The sequence below is a fragment of the Dryobates pubescens genome, chromosome Z, assembly GCF_014839835.1.
Source record: "Dryobates pubescens isolate bDryPub1 chromosome Z, bDryPub1.pri, whole genome shotgun sequence".
Lineage (NCBI taxonomy): Eukaryota > Metazoa > Chordata > Aves > Piciformes > Picidae > Dryobates > Dryobates pubescens.
This window is the reverse complement of record NC_071657.1, coordinates 2737220-2752120: the sequence shown is the minus strand read 5'-3', so window position 1 is coordinate 2752120 and position 14901 is coordinate 2737220. Positions and strand designations below refer to the sequence as shown.

The 14901-nt window shown below is 47.7% G+C and overlaps 1 protein-coding gene across 1 annotated transcript in view; it reads right to left on the bottom strand.

Annotated features, from left to right (window-relative positions):
• Positions 1-3871: 3871 nt before the first annotated feature.
• Positions 3872-14901, bottom strand: part of RIGI (RNA sensor RIG-I) — a 38162-nt gene continuing 27132 nt past the window's right edge. Inside the window, exons 14-18 of the mRNA XM_009900321.2 lie at positions 13480-13570; positions 12636-12806; positions 9779-9930; positions 7369-7515; positions 3872-4186 (exon numbers count right to left, since the gene is read on the bottom strand). Of these exons, the coding sequence (XP_009898623.1) occupies positions 3887-4186; positions 7369-7515; positions 9779-9930; positions 12636-12806; positions 13480-13570 (861 nt within the window). The 3' untranslated portion in view covers positions 3872-3886. The remainder of the gene's footprint in view (positions 4187-7368; positions 7516-9778; positions 9931-12635; positions 12807-13479; positions 13571-14901) is intronic.

Below are 14901 nucleotides of genomic sequence, written 5' to 3'. Positions count from 1 at the left end.
TTGTTCTGGTACTGCTTGCCTGGGAGAAGAGACCAACATCCGTCTGTCTACAACCTCCCTTCAGATAGTTGTAGAGAGTAATAAGGTCACCCCTGAGTCTCCTCTTCTCCAGGCTAAGCAACCCCAGCTCCCTCAGCCTCTCCTCGTAGGGCTTATGTTCCAAACCCCTCACCAACTTTGTTGCTCTTCTCTGGACTCGTTCCAGCAAGTCAACCTCCTTCCTAAACTGAGGGGCCCAGAACTGGACACAGTACTCCAGGTGCGGCCTAACCAGTGCAGTGTACAGGGGCAGAATGACCTCCCTGCTCCTGCTGGCCACACTGTTCCTGATGCAGGCCAGGATGCCATTGGCCCTCTTAGCTGCCTGGGCACACTGCAGGCTCATGTTCAGTCTACCATCAACCAGCACCCCCAGGTCCCTCTCAGCCTGACTGCTCTCCAGCCACTCTGACCCCAGCCTGTAGCTCTGCATGGGGTTGCTGTGGCCAATGTGCAGAACCCGGCACTTGGATGTGTTCAATCTCATGCCCTTGGCCTCTGCCCATCTGCCCAGCCTGTCCAGGTCCCTCTGCAGAGCCTCTCTACCCTCCAGCAGATCAACTCCTGCCCCCAGCTTGGTGTCGTCAGCAAATTTACTGATGATGGACTCAATGTCCTCGTCCAGATCATCAATAAAGATGTTAAAGAGCATGGGGCCCAGCACTGATCCCTGGGGCACACCACTGGTGCCTGGCTGCCAGCTGGATGTGGCACCATTCACTACCACTCTCTGGGCTCAGCCTCCAGCCAGTTCCTAACCCATCGCAGTGTGCTCCCATCCAAGCCATGGGCTGACAGCTTGGCCAGGAGTTTGCTGTGGGGGACGGTGTCAAAGGCCTTGCTGAGGTCCAGGTAGACTACATCCACAGCCTGCCCCACATCCACCAGGCTGTCACCTGATCATAGAAGGAGATCAGGTTGGTCAGGCAGGACCTGCCCTTCCTAAACCCATGCTGGCTGGGCCTGATCCCTTGGCCATCCTCTAAGTGTTGTGTGATTGCACTTAGCCCCCCAGTAAAGAAAAGGCTCAGGGACATCTCTGCTGTTTGTGTACGCCTATCTGCCACAAAGAAGGTGCAGTCAGGCTCTTTTCAGTGGTGCCCAGTGACAGAAGCACAACCTGAAACAGAGGAGGGTACCTCTGAACATCAGGAATCACTTTTTCACAGTGAGATTGCCTGGAGAGGTGGCAGTGTGTTATGCTTGGAGATCACAGAATCACAGCAAGGTAGGGGTTGGGAGGGACCTCTGGAGATCGAGTCCAACCACCTGCTAAAGCAGGGTCACCCACAGCAGGCTGCACAGCAGAGTGTCCAGGGAACATTTAGAATCTCCAGAGAAGGAGACACCACAGCCTCTCCGGGTAGCATGCTCCAGGGCTCCAGCATCCTTAAAGTGACATTTTTGCCTTATGCTTAGGTGTTGAAATGCTGTCTGGACACATTCCTGCACCAACTGCTGCAGATGACCTCTAGAGGTCCCTCCCTCCCAACCAGTTCTGTGAAACCTCTTAACAGAGAGCTTACTGGGCATGATCTAGGTAATAATTACTCAGCTTTGGGTTCAATTGGGGAAAAAAAGTTGTAGATTCTCAAAGGTCAAGTGGAATGCTGGTGTTTTTCCCCTGCCCTCCCCACCTCCACTGAAGTTGTACTGAAGGTAGGCTTGTTGAATTCTTAATCATGTGTCACCTCAACAACCTTTTGTTAAGGCTGAACTGCAGAGTTGTTTTTGCCTGCAGCCATGCCTTCAAACAATGGGAAAAGACTACAAGTCCTCAGATCCCTTAACTTCCCAGTAGTCAGTGCTAGAGAAGGGTAAATTTAGACTGGACATTAGGAAGAAGTTCTTTGCTATGGAGGTGGTGAAACACTGGAACAGGTTGCCCAGGGAGGTGGTGAAGGCATGGGTTGGACTTGATGACCTCAAAGGTCTTTTCCAACCTGGTTTATGCTACAGTCTTATGCTAAAGTCTATTCACATCACCCTGTAAAGATTCAAGGTTAGGCTTGATGGGGCTCTGAGCAACCTGATCTAGTTGAGGATGTCCCTGCTTCCTGCAGGGGTGTTGGGCTAGATGAGCTTTGAAGGTCCCTTCCAACCCAAATCATTCCATGCTTCAATTAAGTGGAAAAGACTAACACTCCTCAAATCCCTTAACTTCCCAGTAGTTACTACTATGAGTTGTGAAACTTCAGACTGATTATTTTTATGCCAAGAGGCCTGAAGTAAATGACCCTTTCACACAGCAAACTGATACTCAAGAATGTGATGATTTTTTTTTCCCCCATATACTTTTAATAGGAAAGTGCTAAATCAGCCTTTTAAAAATGTTTGCTTCCAGTATAGCTGCAGGGGAGGCATTACCCAGCCATAAACCATCTTTATCCATTGTTCTGTGTTTCCTTGTGGAAAGCAGCTATTAAGAACAGTGAATTTACTAGGTGAAAACTAAGCACAGAGTAGGTCACTGTAGGACTGGGATTCAAGCTTCCTGCACAAGCTTTCACAGTAAAAGGCAAGGACAAGAGGTAGAACATGAAGCAATGCTCAAAAAAACCCCCCCACAAACCAGAAGCTGTTTTTGCTTTAACATAACTGTTTAAAACAATATCCCCAAGTCTCACAGGTGAAGGTTTGGGTAGGTTAAATGACCCTCAGTTAGGTTCCTGTCCAAGGTGTTTTGTTTCATTCAGAGCTGAGGTGTTTCAGACACACAATTCTCCTACCCTCTATCAAATGCATAACGTGAGCTGATCATCTACTTGATCTCAGTCACAGAAATATGGAAGGTTTGTCTGGTGGAAGATGATGAGAAGTCAGCAGGTGTTTTGGAATGTACAAATTATCAATGCTTTTCATAACTGTGAAAGTTTCTGTTCTTCTGAAAGCAGTCTGGGATCTGGGGGTGGAGGAGGCATTTAAAAGACACTAACACCTGGACCGTTCCAGTTCTAGTTCACCTCTGACAAGAAGTCTGCAGAGCTACTGTTCTTGAGAGATTTCAGATGCCATTTCATGAGACAGGACATCAGGGTAGATGCTCATCACCATCTAAATTAAGCTTCTCCACCCATCTTCACATCTCTACTCATCTGCTTTGTCCTCTTTGAGCCTTCTTCAGTTAGGCATCACACAGAGAGGTATCCATTCCTCACCTTCAGCAGCAGAAAACAGTGCTGCCATTTTAATCCAGAAGATGCCTCCTCCAGTAGGGCTCTCAAGTCCTGTTGCTCTTCTCAGACTGTCACAGAAGCATTCTCTATTACAAAGATGCATTTAAAAGATGCAGTATCCCCTTACAGAACAGTTACTGGACATTTTATTGTCTATATAGCAAAATGCACAGAGCATTAAAAGCTTTTTTGTGTGTGTGTCAGGCTTTAAAAGTATCTCAAGTAGTACTGAAGGTCTCAGTATGCAGAAGCCACGTTGTTTGCTTGGAGGTACACCCTCCATGGTAAAACAGAGGAGATTCTGACTCACACAGACATGTTGAAGTTGTGGCCTTTCAGCTAAAGTGAGATCAGCACTTGGCCACTCAGCTTAATTTTGGGGCTGTTTTTCAGGCCAACTTTTGGGTTTTTTCAGTAGCAAGGATTAGGATCTAGATGCTTAGTTGCATGTTTGTCCAGGACATTAACACATCTAGTGAAATACCTCATGAGAAAACACAATTGTTTGGTCTTTATAGTGGCCATACCAGCCTTTTCTCCTCATGGCAGATGCTGATGCCTACCCTATCAGACAGCATAAAGAACCAAGAACACTTTCCACGTGGAAACAGCCCATCCGCTCTTTCCTCTCTGTGCAGGAGGGTGATGATGTGTGCTTCACAGTGCTGAGCTCAGATGGACATTTCTTCATCATCAAAGTTCTTCAGAGAAAAATTGATGTTCTTCCACTTCTGGAAGTCCATTTGTCTCCCAGTCTCAACGTTCTCCACGACAAAGCTCTTGATTTTGATCACAGGCAGGTTGTCATACATCTTGTACTTCACTGTGATGCCCCAGTCGTGGTGGCAGTTGCTGTTTTTGCAGTGCATCTTGCTTTTCTTCTCAAAACAGTCAAACTTCATTGGTTTGTGGTGGGGCTTTGTTACATAACGCTCCCTGAATGCATCTCCCAGGACAGTGTGATGAGATACCTGAAACAACAGGTGACAGAAATGCTCAGTAGTAGAAACACCATTCCTCTTTTCTGTTTGGACTTTTTTTTAGCTGACATTGCCCTTTCCTCTCACAAAAAAACCCCACACTCTTCTGTTGAGGTGCATCCTCTCATAGAAGGTGTCAACCTTCCACCCTCCTCACCTCTTCACTCTTTTTTTACCTCACTTATTAAATGTTAGGTACTGTAAAGGCCCAGGCCCGGGCTTACCAAACTAAAATGACTACATCTCACTCAGTCATCAGCTTACACATACTTGAACTTGCTTAGTTTCTCTCAAAAACTTGCTTTTGAGCCTTGTGCATGAAAATAGGAGTCACCTGGACAAGGTAAAAAGAGCCAGGCAACCAGCACCAGAACAAGAGGACACAGTCTCAAGCTGTGCCAGGGGAGGTTTAGACTTGAGGTGAGGATAAAGTTCTTCCCTGAGAGAGTCATTTGTCATTGGAATGTGCTGCCCAGGGAGGTGATAGAGTCACCATCCCTGGAGGTGTTCAAGAGGGGATTGGATGTGGCACTTGGTGCCATGGTCCAGTCATGAGGTCTGTGGTGACAGGTTGGACTTGATGATCCTCAAGGTCTCTTCCAACCTTAGTGATACTGTGAGTCACCTGGGTCAAGGTAACGGGTTGAAGCAATGGATGTAAGCTGCAGCACAGGAGGTTCCACCTCAACATGAGGAGGAACTTCTTTGCTGTAAGGGTCACAGAGCACTGGAACAGGCTGCCCAAAGAGGTTGTGGAGTCTCCTTCTCTGGAGACTTTCAAGGCCTGTCTGGATGTGTTCCTCTGTGACCTGAGCTAGATTGTATGGTCCTGCTCTGGCAGGGGGGTTGGACTTGATGATCTCTTTGGGTCCCTTCCAACCCCTGACATCCTGTGATCCAGTGACAATGAAGCACCTCAATAGACTCCTGCTTCCTATTCTTTTTTTAATCTATATAACACCCAGCTTTCCACCAGGGGTGATGCAATTACTTTGGAGTGGTAGAAAAAGTAACCCTGACAAGGTAAAGGAGTTACAGGTGGTGTTTGTAAGAGGCATAACCAAAGATTTAAAAAGAACCCAAGAAGCAAACAAACTTAATCTGAAAGTGTATCTACAAATTGAGCAAGAGTCTGAGAACACTTAGCTCCTCCTGGAACTGCAACTCCCATTACATGAGTAGGCTGAGCTGTGACAGAACTTGGGATGATTTAAAGTACTGTGAGGGCTTACTTGCAGGGAACTTAGCAAACAAAGCCTTCCTGAAAAGTTTTCTGAACTCTTTGGATCTATTTGCACAGCTGTAAGTGATAAGAACAGAATGGAGGAACAGTCAGAGGGGTGCCTGTGAGGTGTTCCTTGTTATTTGTCCAAGAAATGTAACTTGGTTTTCAGAAGGCTGAGCTATTCCCAGCTCTCCCCACCTGTGCACCTACCCTGTGCAGAACACTACATAACTCTATCTGTCAGGTTGGATGAGGTCTAGTGGAGGGTGTCCCTGGCCAATGCCAGGGGGGTTGGAACTAGATGGTCCTCAAGATCCCTTTCACCCAAATCCTTCTGTGAATCTATGGAGTGGGTAAAAACCAGCTGATAAAAACAGCAACTCCAAAAACATTTTCCTGATTACAGGGGGAAGTGCCTGAAGGCAGGCTCAGCTGTGACCTCAAGTGCCCTGCAGTGCTCAGCTGTGACCCCAAGCCCTTTATCACAACTGCACTTTCCAGTGCAGCACAAATAGCAGAAGCTTTGAAAGGACAAACTTCTGAATTGGAAAGACTGAAAGTGCCAAGAAAAGGCTCTGTTTCATGATCACCACTTTCCATGTTCAGAGCAGTGGCTTCTTGGGCCTACACAGAAATTATTTTCAGTTCAGAAACACAATAAAAATGTCTCCCATGAGATCCTTAGAAGCAAGGTGAACTACCTCATGAATGGAAAACAAAGTCAATAGTGAGGAATGGAAGGGGTCCTCTTGTAAAAACCATGGTTTGGCTTGCCTTTCATAACTGAAAGCTGACCTGTAAGCCAAGAAGCTAAAGAGTCAGCTGATCTCAGTGCTTGGGTAATTTTCAGTCAGCAGAAATGGTGGGAGAGATCTCTTCAGCTGTAGGGAGACTTCCACTCTTATGCTGATCAGGAAAGTCAATACCCAGCAGCTGCATTGGGAGGTTATGTCATTGAAGTTCACATAATTTTCACAGAATCACCAAGGTTGGAAGAGACCTCGAGGATCATCGAGTCCAACCTGTCACCACAGACCTCATGACTAGACCATGCCACCAAGTGCCACATCCAATCCCCTCTTGAACACCTCCAGGGATGGTGATTCCACCACCTCCCTGGGCAGCACATTCCAATGGCTAACAAATCTCTCGGTGAAGAACTTTCTCCTCACCTCCAGCCTAAACTTCCCCTGGCACAGCTTGAGACTGTGTCCTCTTGTTCTGGTGCTGGTTGCCTGGGAGAAGAGACCAAGCCCCTCCTGGCTACAACCACCTTTCAGGTAGTTGTAGAGGGCAATGAGGTCACCCCTGATCCTTCTCTTCTCCAGGCTAAACAACCCCAGCTCCCTCAGCCTCTCCTCACAGGGCTGTGCTCAAGGCCTCTCCCCAGCCTTTTTGCCCTTCTCTGGACACCTTCAAGTGTCTCGATGTCCTTCTTAAACTGAGGGGCCCAGAACTGGACACAGGACTCAAGGTGTGGCCTAACCAATGCAGAGTACAGGGGCACAATGACTTCCCTGTTCCTGCTGGCCACACTTCTTGATGCAGGCCAGGATGCCATTGGCCTTCTTGGCCACCTGGGCACACTGCTGGCTCACGTTCAGCCAGCTGTCAATCAGCACCCCTAGGTCTCTTTCTGTTTGGCAGCTCTCCAGCCACTCTGACCCCAGCCTGTAGCTCTGCCTGGGGTTAAAAAAGGTCATCACTTTTAAGAGAAGAGAGAGTTCAGGAGAACTGAAGCATCTTGAATCATCATCCCCAGCTACAGAAACAGTCATGACTGGTGCTGAGGTTTACTGGCTTACTCAGGATTTCTTTCTCCCTCCCCAGTTTCCACAAGGTAACCTATTTTCCATGCTGACAAACAGTGCTGTTCACTGCTCAGTTCAATGATGCTGACTTCCATGATGTTTTCCTGGGTGTGGGAGGTCTCCATACAGAGGCATACCTTTATAACTCTGATATCATCTGTACTGCAGGCATAAGCTTTGCACTTTCCACACAGGAGATTTTTTTTCCCTTCCACTAGCTGAGGTCTTGTTTCTTTCTTCTTGAAGTCTCGTAACACCTTCTCCTTCATTTGCAGGACATGTATCTTTAAGAGAGAAAGAGGAATAAAGATCATTATGCAATTGAGAGAAGCCCCAAATTCTCTCTAAACATCACTCAGGATAAGCAGCACCTAGAAGCCTGTGACTTAAAAGCAAACCAACAAAACATGCCTTTTTTCTAGCAACTCATACCAAAGGAAGGACTTCTGTCAGGTTGGGAATGTAAGGCTCAGATCAGGGTCCCTGGTGGTGAGCATTTATGCCATCTGTTCCTTCCTCCTTTCTACCCCTCTGTGGCCCCTTTGGTCCTAGTGCTATTATGTTCTTCTGAAGGCCTCAGTCATGTGAGACTCTCTGCAGCAGAAGTAGCACTGCTGCTTTGGGAAGGTCACAGTGTGGAAAGAGAGCTCCAGAGACCACAGAAACTGCAGGAAGAGAGAGAGGCAATAGCCAGAGCCTGGAGCTGGGAACCTGTAGCTCACAGAATCCTAGAGTGGCTCAGCTTGGAAGGGACCTCAGAGATCATCTACTCCAACCTCCTGCCATGGGCAGGGACACCTCGCAACTAGACTCAGCTGCTCAAGGCCTCATCCAACCTGGCCTTCAGCACCCCCAGGGAGGAGTATTCCACAACCTCCCTGGGCAGCCTGTTGCAGAGCCTCACCACCCTCTGGCTGAAGGACTTCTTCCTAAGATCCAGTCTAAACACTGGTTTATGAATCCTTTTATTATGTGAAGATCTTCATACCTGAACCAGAAGGCTTTTAAATATCTATGGAGTGTGAAGCTGGCATGCAATATTCTGATGCCTCACAATCCTTATATCTTACTCATGCAGAATCAGAGCCCTTTAAGAAGAGCAGCCAAGCCTTAAGCAGCTGAGTCTAGGTGAGAGGCATCCCTGCCCATGGTGGAGAGGTTGGAGTAGAAGATCACTAAAGTCCCTTCCAACCTGAGGCATTCTATGATTCTCTGATCCTCTGCTGATCTAGCCCTGGCCTGAAACCAAATATAGTCAACACTTTCCTCAGGTTACTCCTTGGTCCTGTGTAGAGGCCAAGCAGATGAAGGCTGATACAGCAGACTGAGGGAGGTTCTCCTCCCCCTCTACTCTACCTTAGTAAGACCTCACCTGGAATATTGCATTCAGTTCTGAGCTTCCCAGTTTAAGTGGGACAGGGATCTGTTGGAAAGAGTCCAAGGGAGGGCTATGAGGATGATGAAGGGACTGCAGCACTGCCCTGTGAGGAGAGGCTGAGAGCCCTGGGGCTGTTTAGTCTGGAGAAGAGAAGACTGAGAGGGGATTTAAGAAATGGTTATAAATATCTGAGGGCTGGGGGTCAAGAGGGGGGGCACAGGGACAGGATCTGCTCACTTGCACCCTGTGACAGGACAAGAGGCAATGGATATAAACTCCAGCACAGGAGGTTCCACCTCCACATGAGGAGGAACTTCTGCACTGTGAGGGTCACAGAGCACTGGAACAGGCTCCCCAGAGAGGTTGTGGAGTCTCCTTCTCTGGAACCTTTCAAGGCCTGTCTGGATGTGTTCCTGTGTGACCTGTGCTGGCTGCTATGGTCCTGCTCTGGCAGGGGGGTTGACTCCATGATCTTTGGAGGTCCCTTCCAACCCCTAACATCCTGTGATCCTGGTATACAGAATAGAAATGGAATAGAATAGAATAAACCAGGTTGGAAGAGACCTTCAAGATCATGGTGTCCAACCCATCAACCAATCCAACCTACCTAAACAACTAACCCATGGCACCAAGCACCCCATCAAGTCTCCTGCTGAACACCTCCAATGATGGTGACTCCACCACCTCCCCAGGCAGCCCATTCCAATGGGCAATCACTCTCTCTGTATAGAACTTCTTCCTAACCTCCAGCCTAAACCTCCCCTGGCGCAGCCTGAGACTGTGTCCTCTTGTTCTGGTGCTGGCTGCCTGGGAGAAGAGACCAACATCCGTCTGTCTACAACCTCCCTTCTGGTAGTTGTAGACAGCAATAAGGTCACCCCTGAGTCTCCTTTCCTCCAGGCTAAGCAACCCCAGCTCCCTCAGCCTCTCCTCACAGGGCTGTGTTCCAAACCCCTCACCAACTTCATTGCCCTTCTCTGGACTCATTCCAGCAAGTCAACCTCCTTCCTAAACTGAGGGGCCCAGAACTGGACACAGTACTCAAGGTGTGGCCTAACCAGTGCAGTGTACAGGGGCACAATGACCTCCCTGCTCCTGCTGGCCACACTGTTCTTGATACAGATTGTGCCTGCAGATTTTGAGTACAAAAGCCCCCCAGGGGTACAAACCTTCCTTGCAAATGCTGCTTCATCCCAGTTCTGCAGCTGCTCAACAGCTTCATTCATCATTTCTTCCTTGTAATGGTTGTGTTTCTCATTCTCAACCACTTCTGTTTTGCTTGTCACAAGGATGCATTTGCTGTTCCTTGCCCTTCCACGACCTGCACAGCAACACATTCATCCTCTTAGTTACTCTTACCCAGCTGTGCCAAAGCAGGAGGCATGAAGGCCCTTCTGGGTGGCTGCCTTTTGTTTCCCATGTTCAGATTCAGGTAGTGCTGCTTCTAAAGAGCATTCTCAGCAATTTTTTCTTCAATCACAAACCAGAAGAAGATGCTCCCCCTTCCAGGTATTCTCATGGACATCCCCCAGCCAGTAACTGCCTGCTTCTGTGGCTGCCTCAGTTAAGTTCAGGCAACAAAGCTGGTGAAGGGTTTAGAGACTAAGTCTTGTGAGGAGCAGCTGAGGGAACTGGGACTGTTTATGGAGAAGGGGAGGCTGAGGGAAGACCTCATTGCTCTCTACAACTGCCTGAAAGGAGGGTGGAGTGAGGTGGGGGCTGGTCTCCCCTAACAAGTTACAGCTGATAGCACAAGAGGAAATGGCATCAAGTTATGGCAGGGGAGGTTTAGGTTGGATATCAGGAGAAATTTTTTTCCTGCAAGAGTGGTCAGGGATTGGAACAGACTGCCCAGGGAGGTGGTGGAATCCCCATCCCTGGAGGTGTTCAAGGAATGTGTGGTCAATGGCACTTTGGGATGTGATTTACTGGCTGTGGTGGTGTTAGTTTGGTGGCTGGACTGGATGATCTCAGAGGTCTTTTCCCACCAGAACAATTCTATGATCTTCTAATCCTATGCTTGACATTTCAGTCATTGTACAGCATCATTCTGTCTTCTTGAAGGAAAGTTCATTTCAGTCTATTTTTCTGTCCTGCTAATTGATGTCCATGAAAACCAAAGAAGTATTCTACCACAAGAAACCTGAGGAACTGCTGGCATGGGAAGAAACAAGAGCAAGTGCCACCTCTTCTCTGTGGTTCCTGCTCCCTGCCTGCTTCTTGCTGCTGTAACACAGGCCAGCTTCAGAAACTGCAGGGAGCTCTTACCACTTTAGAAGTATTTTAGCTAGAAAAAGTGCTCAAATCTGCTTCTGAGCTCACATTCCCCCAAATCATGATTTTATGTGGTTTAAAAACTGATGCAACCTGTTTTCTCTGTTCTTTACTCTTGAGGGTGGTGAAACACCACAACAGGTTGCCCAGGGAGGTGGTGGAGGGCTCATCCCTGGAGACATTCAAGGTCAGGCTTGATGGGGCTCTGAGCAACATGGTCTAGTTAGTTTCTGGAGGTAGGGGCCATCGGACTCGGTGTGCTCCAGAGGTCCCTTCCAACCCAGTGATTGTTTGTATCTTCATGGCTTGTTAAGAGTGAACAGTATCCTGTTGCCCATAAACTGGAATTCTGGGCCCATTATTTCATCATAAGGCAAGCCCAAGAAAAATCACAGGACACAAACCCTGAAAGCAGAGGACTGAGTACAGTGCAGATCACTTCCCAATAAATTTTGAAGGTGACTACCTGGGTTACAGGATAAATGATTGTAGGGGCACCCCTGAAAGACATTGGCAGTCTCATAACATGTAGGAATACCAAGCAAAAGCCAGTACTGAGGGTGGCTCTGCATTCCCCTCTGCTGGCTGTGTTGTAAAGCCACCAAGATTCATACCCAGACTACTGAATCATAATATTGTTTCATCTGGAAAAGACCTCTAGGATCATCAAGTGCAGTCATCAACCCACCACCAAAGACATTGCTGCTAATATCCAATCTAAACCTGCCCTCATGCAACTTGAGGCCATTTCCTCTTGTCCTATTGCATATTACTTGGGACAAGGACCAACCCCCACCTCACTACAGCCTCCCTTCAGGGTATTGTAGAGAGCAATGAGGTTTCCCCTCAGCCTCCTTTTCTCCAGACTAAATCCCAGTTCCCTCAGCTGCTCCTCACAGGAGTTGCTCTCCAGAGCATTCACCACCTTTGCTGATAGACTGCTTTAGACAAGGCAAGGCAGAAACAAAGTTCCTGCTTGTTTGGGGTTTTTTGGGGTATTTTTGGTCTTGAATGTTACAGGTTTGCAGATGCAAGGACCTTCAGTTCCCCACGAACAGCTGAGTTTATAACAAGCCACTGGGCAAGGGAAGTTCTTCAGAAACCAAGGCAATTCCTGGAACTCCCTTGCAGCAGCCCCCTGTAAATTGTCACAGTCAGAACAGTTTGCTCTGACCACACCTTTTCTTGGCACTCCTCTGCTGATGTGCATGATTATCACAGAATCATACACCCACAGAATTGTGTTGCTTGGGAAAAGATCATCCAGTCCAACCATCAACCTGACACCATTAAACCATGTCCCAGAGTTTTCCACTGGAAGGATCAGCCCTCAAGAGTTCAAAAGCTTTGTGCAGCATGGCTGCCTTGCACAGCAAAGAAAAAGTCAGGCAGTGCCAAGGAGTCAGTTCTGGGAACAGAATTTTTCACATCATCTCCCATCAGCTGAGGTCCCCTCAGTTGAGGCCCCATCAGTTAAGGCCCCATCCCTAGAGATACTCAAGGTCAGGCTCAACAAAGCTCTGAGCCTGTACCTAGTGGAGGATGTCCTTGCTGATTGCAGGGTGGTTGAACTAGATGATCTTTGGAGGTCCAGCCCAAACCATTCTGTGATTGATTCACTTGTCTTCACTCAAAGGCACAGAGGAACAACAGCAAGTCACACACACATTAGTACAGCATCCACAGAGGACACTTTTATGTCCATCTACAGCCCCAAACAGGCTTCAAAGTAACAGCTGTGAAATTGCATACCTCTGACTTGGATCATTTTGGTGACATTGCCAAAGTACTCATAGAGCACAACGAGGTTGCACTCAGAAATGTCAATGCCTTCATCAGCAACAGATGTAGCAATCAGCAGTCTGCAGTCCTTGTTGGTTCTGAATGCATCCAGTATCACCTTCTGCATTGGGAGGGTCATACCTGCAGTAGGAAGAAGCTGGGTCAGGAAAAAAGGACTGAAGAGTTCCTGGAGCAAGACATCTGTGTTTGTTCTTGGGTGAAGTGATTAGAAATGAGCATCTGCTCTTGATCTGGGAAAAGTACTTGAAGCCTGCACATCAGGCTGGTTGCATACTGCACCCACTGCTGGTCAGGCAGTCCTGCTGATGTGCCACAAGAACTGTCCCCCCAGGAAACTCCAATTCAGACACAACACCTAGCTGAAATTTCTTTGAGCCACCTGGTGCAGCTTTAGTTAGTTTAAGCCCAAATTCACTCTCAGCTTTTAAGCCATGCAGAATTCTTTTCAGCTCTATCCTCTCTTCTACCTTAAAGCATCTCTGTGCCACCAAACACAAAATAAGAGAGGTCTGCAAGGGGAACAGGGAAAATACCACTGGAAACAACCACAGGAAGCCACAATAGTGAACAGCTGCTGAACTTCAACTATTAAAAGATCTCTGAAGCAAAAGCTACTGACAGTATTACTGCTGCTCTAACCAAAGACTGTACAGAGAAAGCAAGCATCTCCCTGGGGTTGGTTAAAGGTCCTGTAGATAGGGTAGAAAGCATGGTGCAAACTTGCATGACTTTCTTCTGTTCCAGAGCACAGAAGATGAACACAGGAAGAAGTCCTCAGTGAAAACTTCCATACCTGTTTTTTGGTCTCTTCTTCCATGACCCATCAACACACCTGGCTTTACATGGCTCAGCAGAGGGTTTGCCTCTATCCACTTCTTCAAAGCCTGTAAAGCAAATCAGGGAGTTAGATCCCTGCCCAGATGAAGTGCTGGTATGGGATAGAGACGTGGATCCCTGTGCTTGCCTAGATCCCTGCCCAGATGAAGTGCTGGTATGGGATAGAGAGGTGAATCAATGCTTGCCTAGATCCCTGCCCAGATGAAGTGCTGGTATGGGATAGAGAGGTGAATCAATGCTTGCCTAGATCCCTGCCCAGATGAAGTGCTGGTATGGGATAGAGAGGTGGATCCTTGCCTAGACAATCAATACTTCACAGAACCAAAAGAGAAAAGAGGGTGGAACTTGTGTGTCAGGAAGACACATCTATCAACAGGTGAGAAAGCAAGGGCCACAGTTATGATGCCAGCTCAAACCATGACACAGGGATGTGGGGCTGAGGGACATGGTTTAGCATCAGACTTGCCAGAGTCAGATAACAATTGGCCTTGATCTTATAGGTCCTTTTGCAACTGAGATGATTCTGTGATTCCATGATTTCTCCTTTCCACACCCCTGCAACTTCACAGGATCACAGGTTCAGAGGATGCTAGGGGTTGGGAGGGGCCTCTGGGGATCTCCAAGTCCAACCCCATGGCAGGCTAGGGAGGCAGCAGCGTTTCACTGCTATGAAGTGTGCCTTTTTCCCTCATAACCCAACAGATCACTGGATACTGCATCTCTGGGGCCCAAAGGAAAAGAGCTGCTGTTTACAAACTGCACTTCCTCGCTGCACAGTGAAAGCAGCACCTTCAAACTGCCCTTACCCAGTTCAGCCAAGCCACATCCATCATGCAGAGCTGCCAGCAGATGCTTGGTGTTGTTACCTTGGACTTTAGTCTGCCCTGTCTGGAAATTCATCCAGCATGTCTGTACCCAAGGATGAAATGGGGGGTGGGACTCTCAGCTGATAAATGTGTTTGCAGTAGCCAGAGACTATGATATCCAGCAGTAAATGTTTAAGTAAATGTTTACTGAAGCTAATGATTAGCAGCAGCACACTTACTTCAAGCATGAAGATTTTTGGGGAACAAGGTATTGGAAGCAAGTTAAAGAAGATCAACCAGCCTAGATTCTTGGTCCTAGGCAACTAGGAAATGGCCCAAGCATGAACATGTTTGGGGAACAAGGCACTGGAAGCAAGCAACAAAGATCACCCAGCCTAGATTCATGATCTTAGGCAACTAATCAATAGACCAATACATCAGAAGGATCCAGAGAACATCTGCTCCACAAAGTCTTTCCTTTCCCTTGCTCAAGAGCACATGCTAGGGCACATCCTCTGGGAAACCCATAAATACCTCCTGATGTAATAGAGTTGCTGGTTTGTAACATTGAC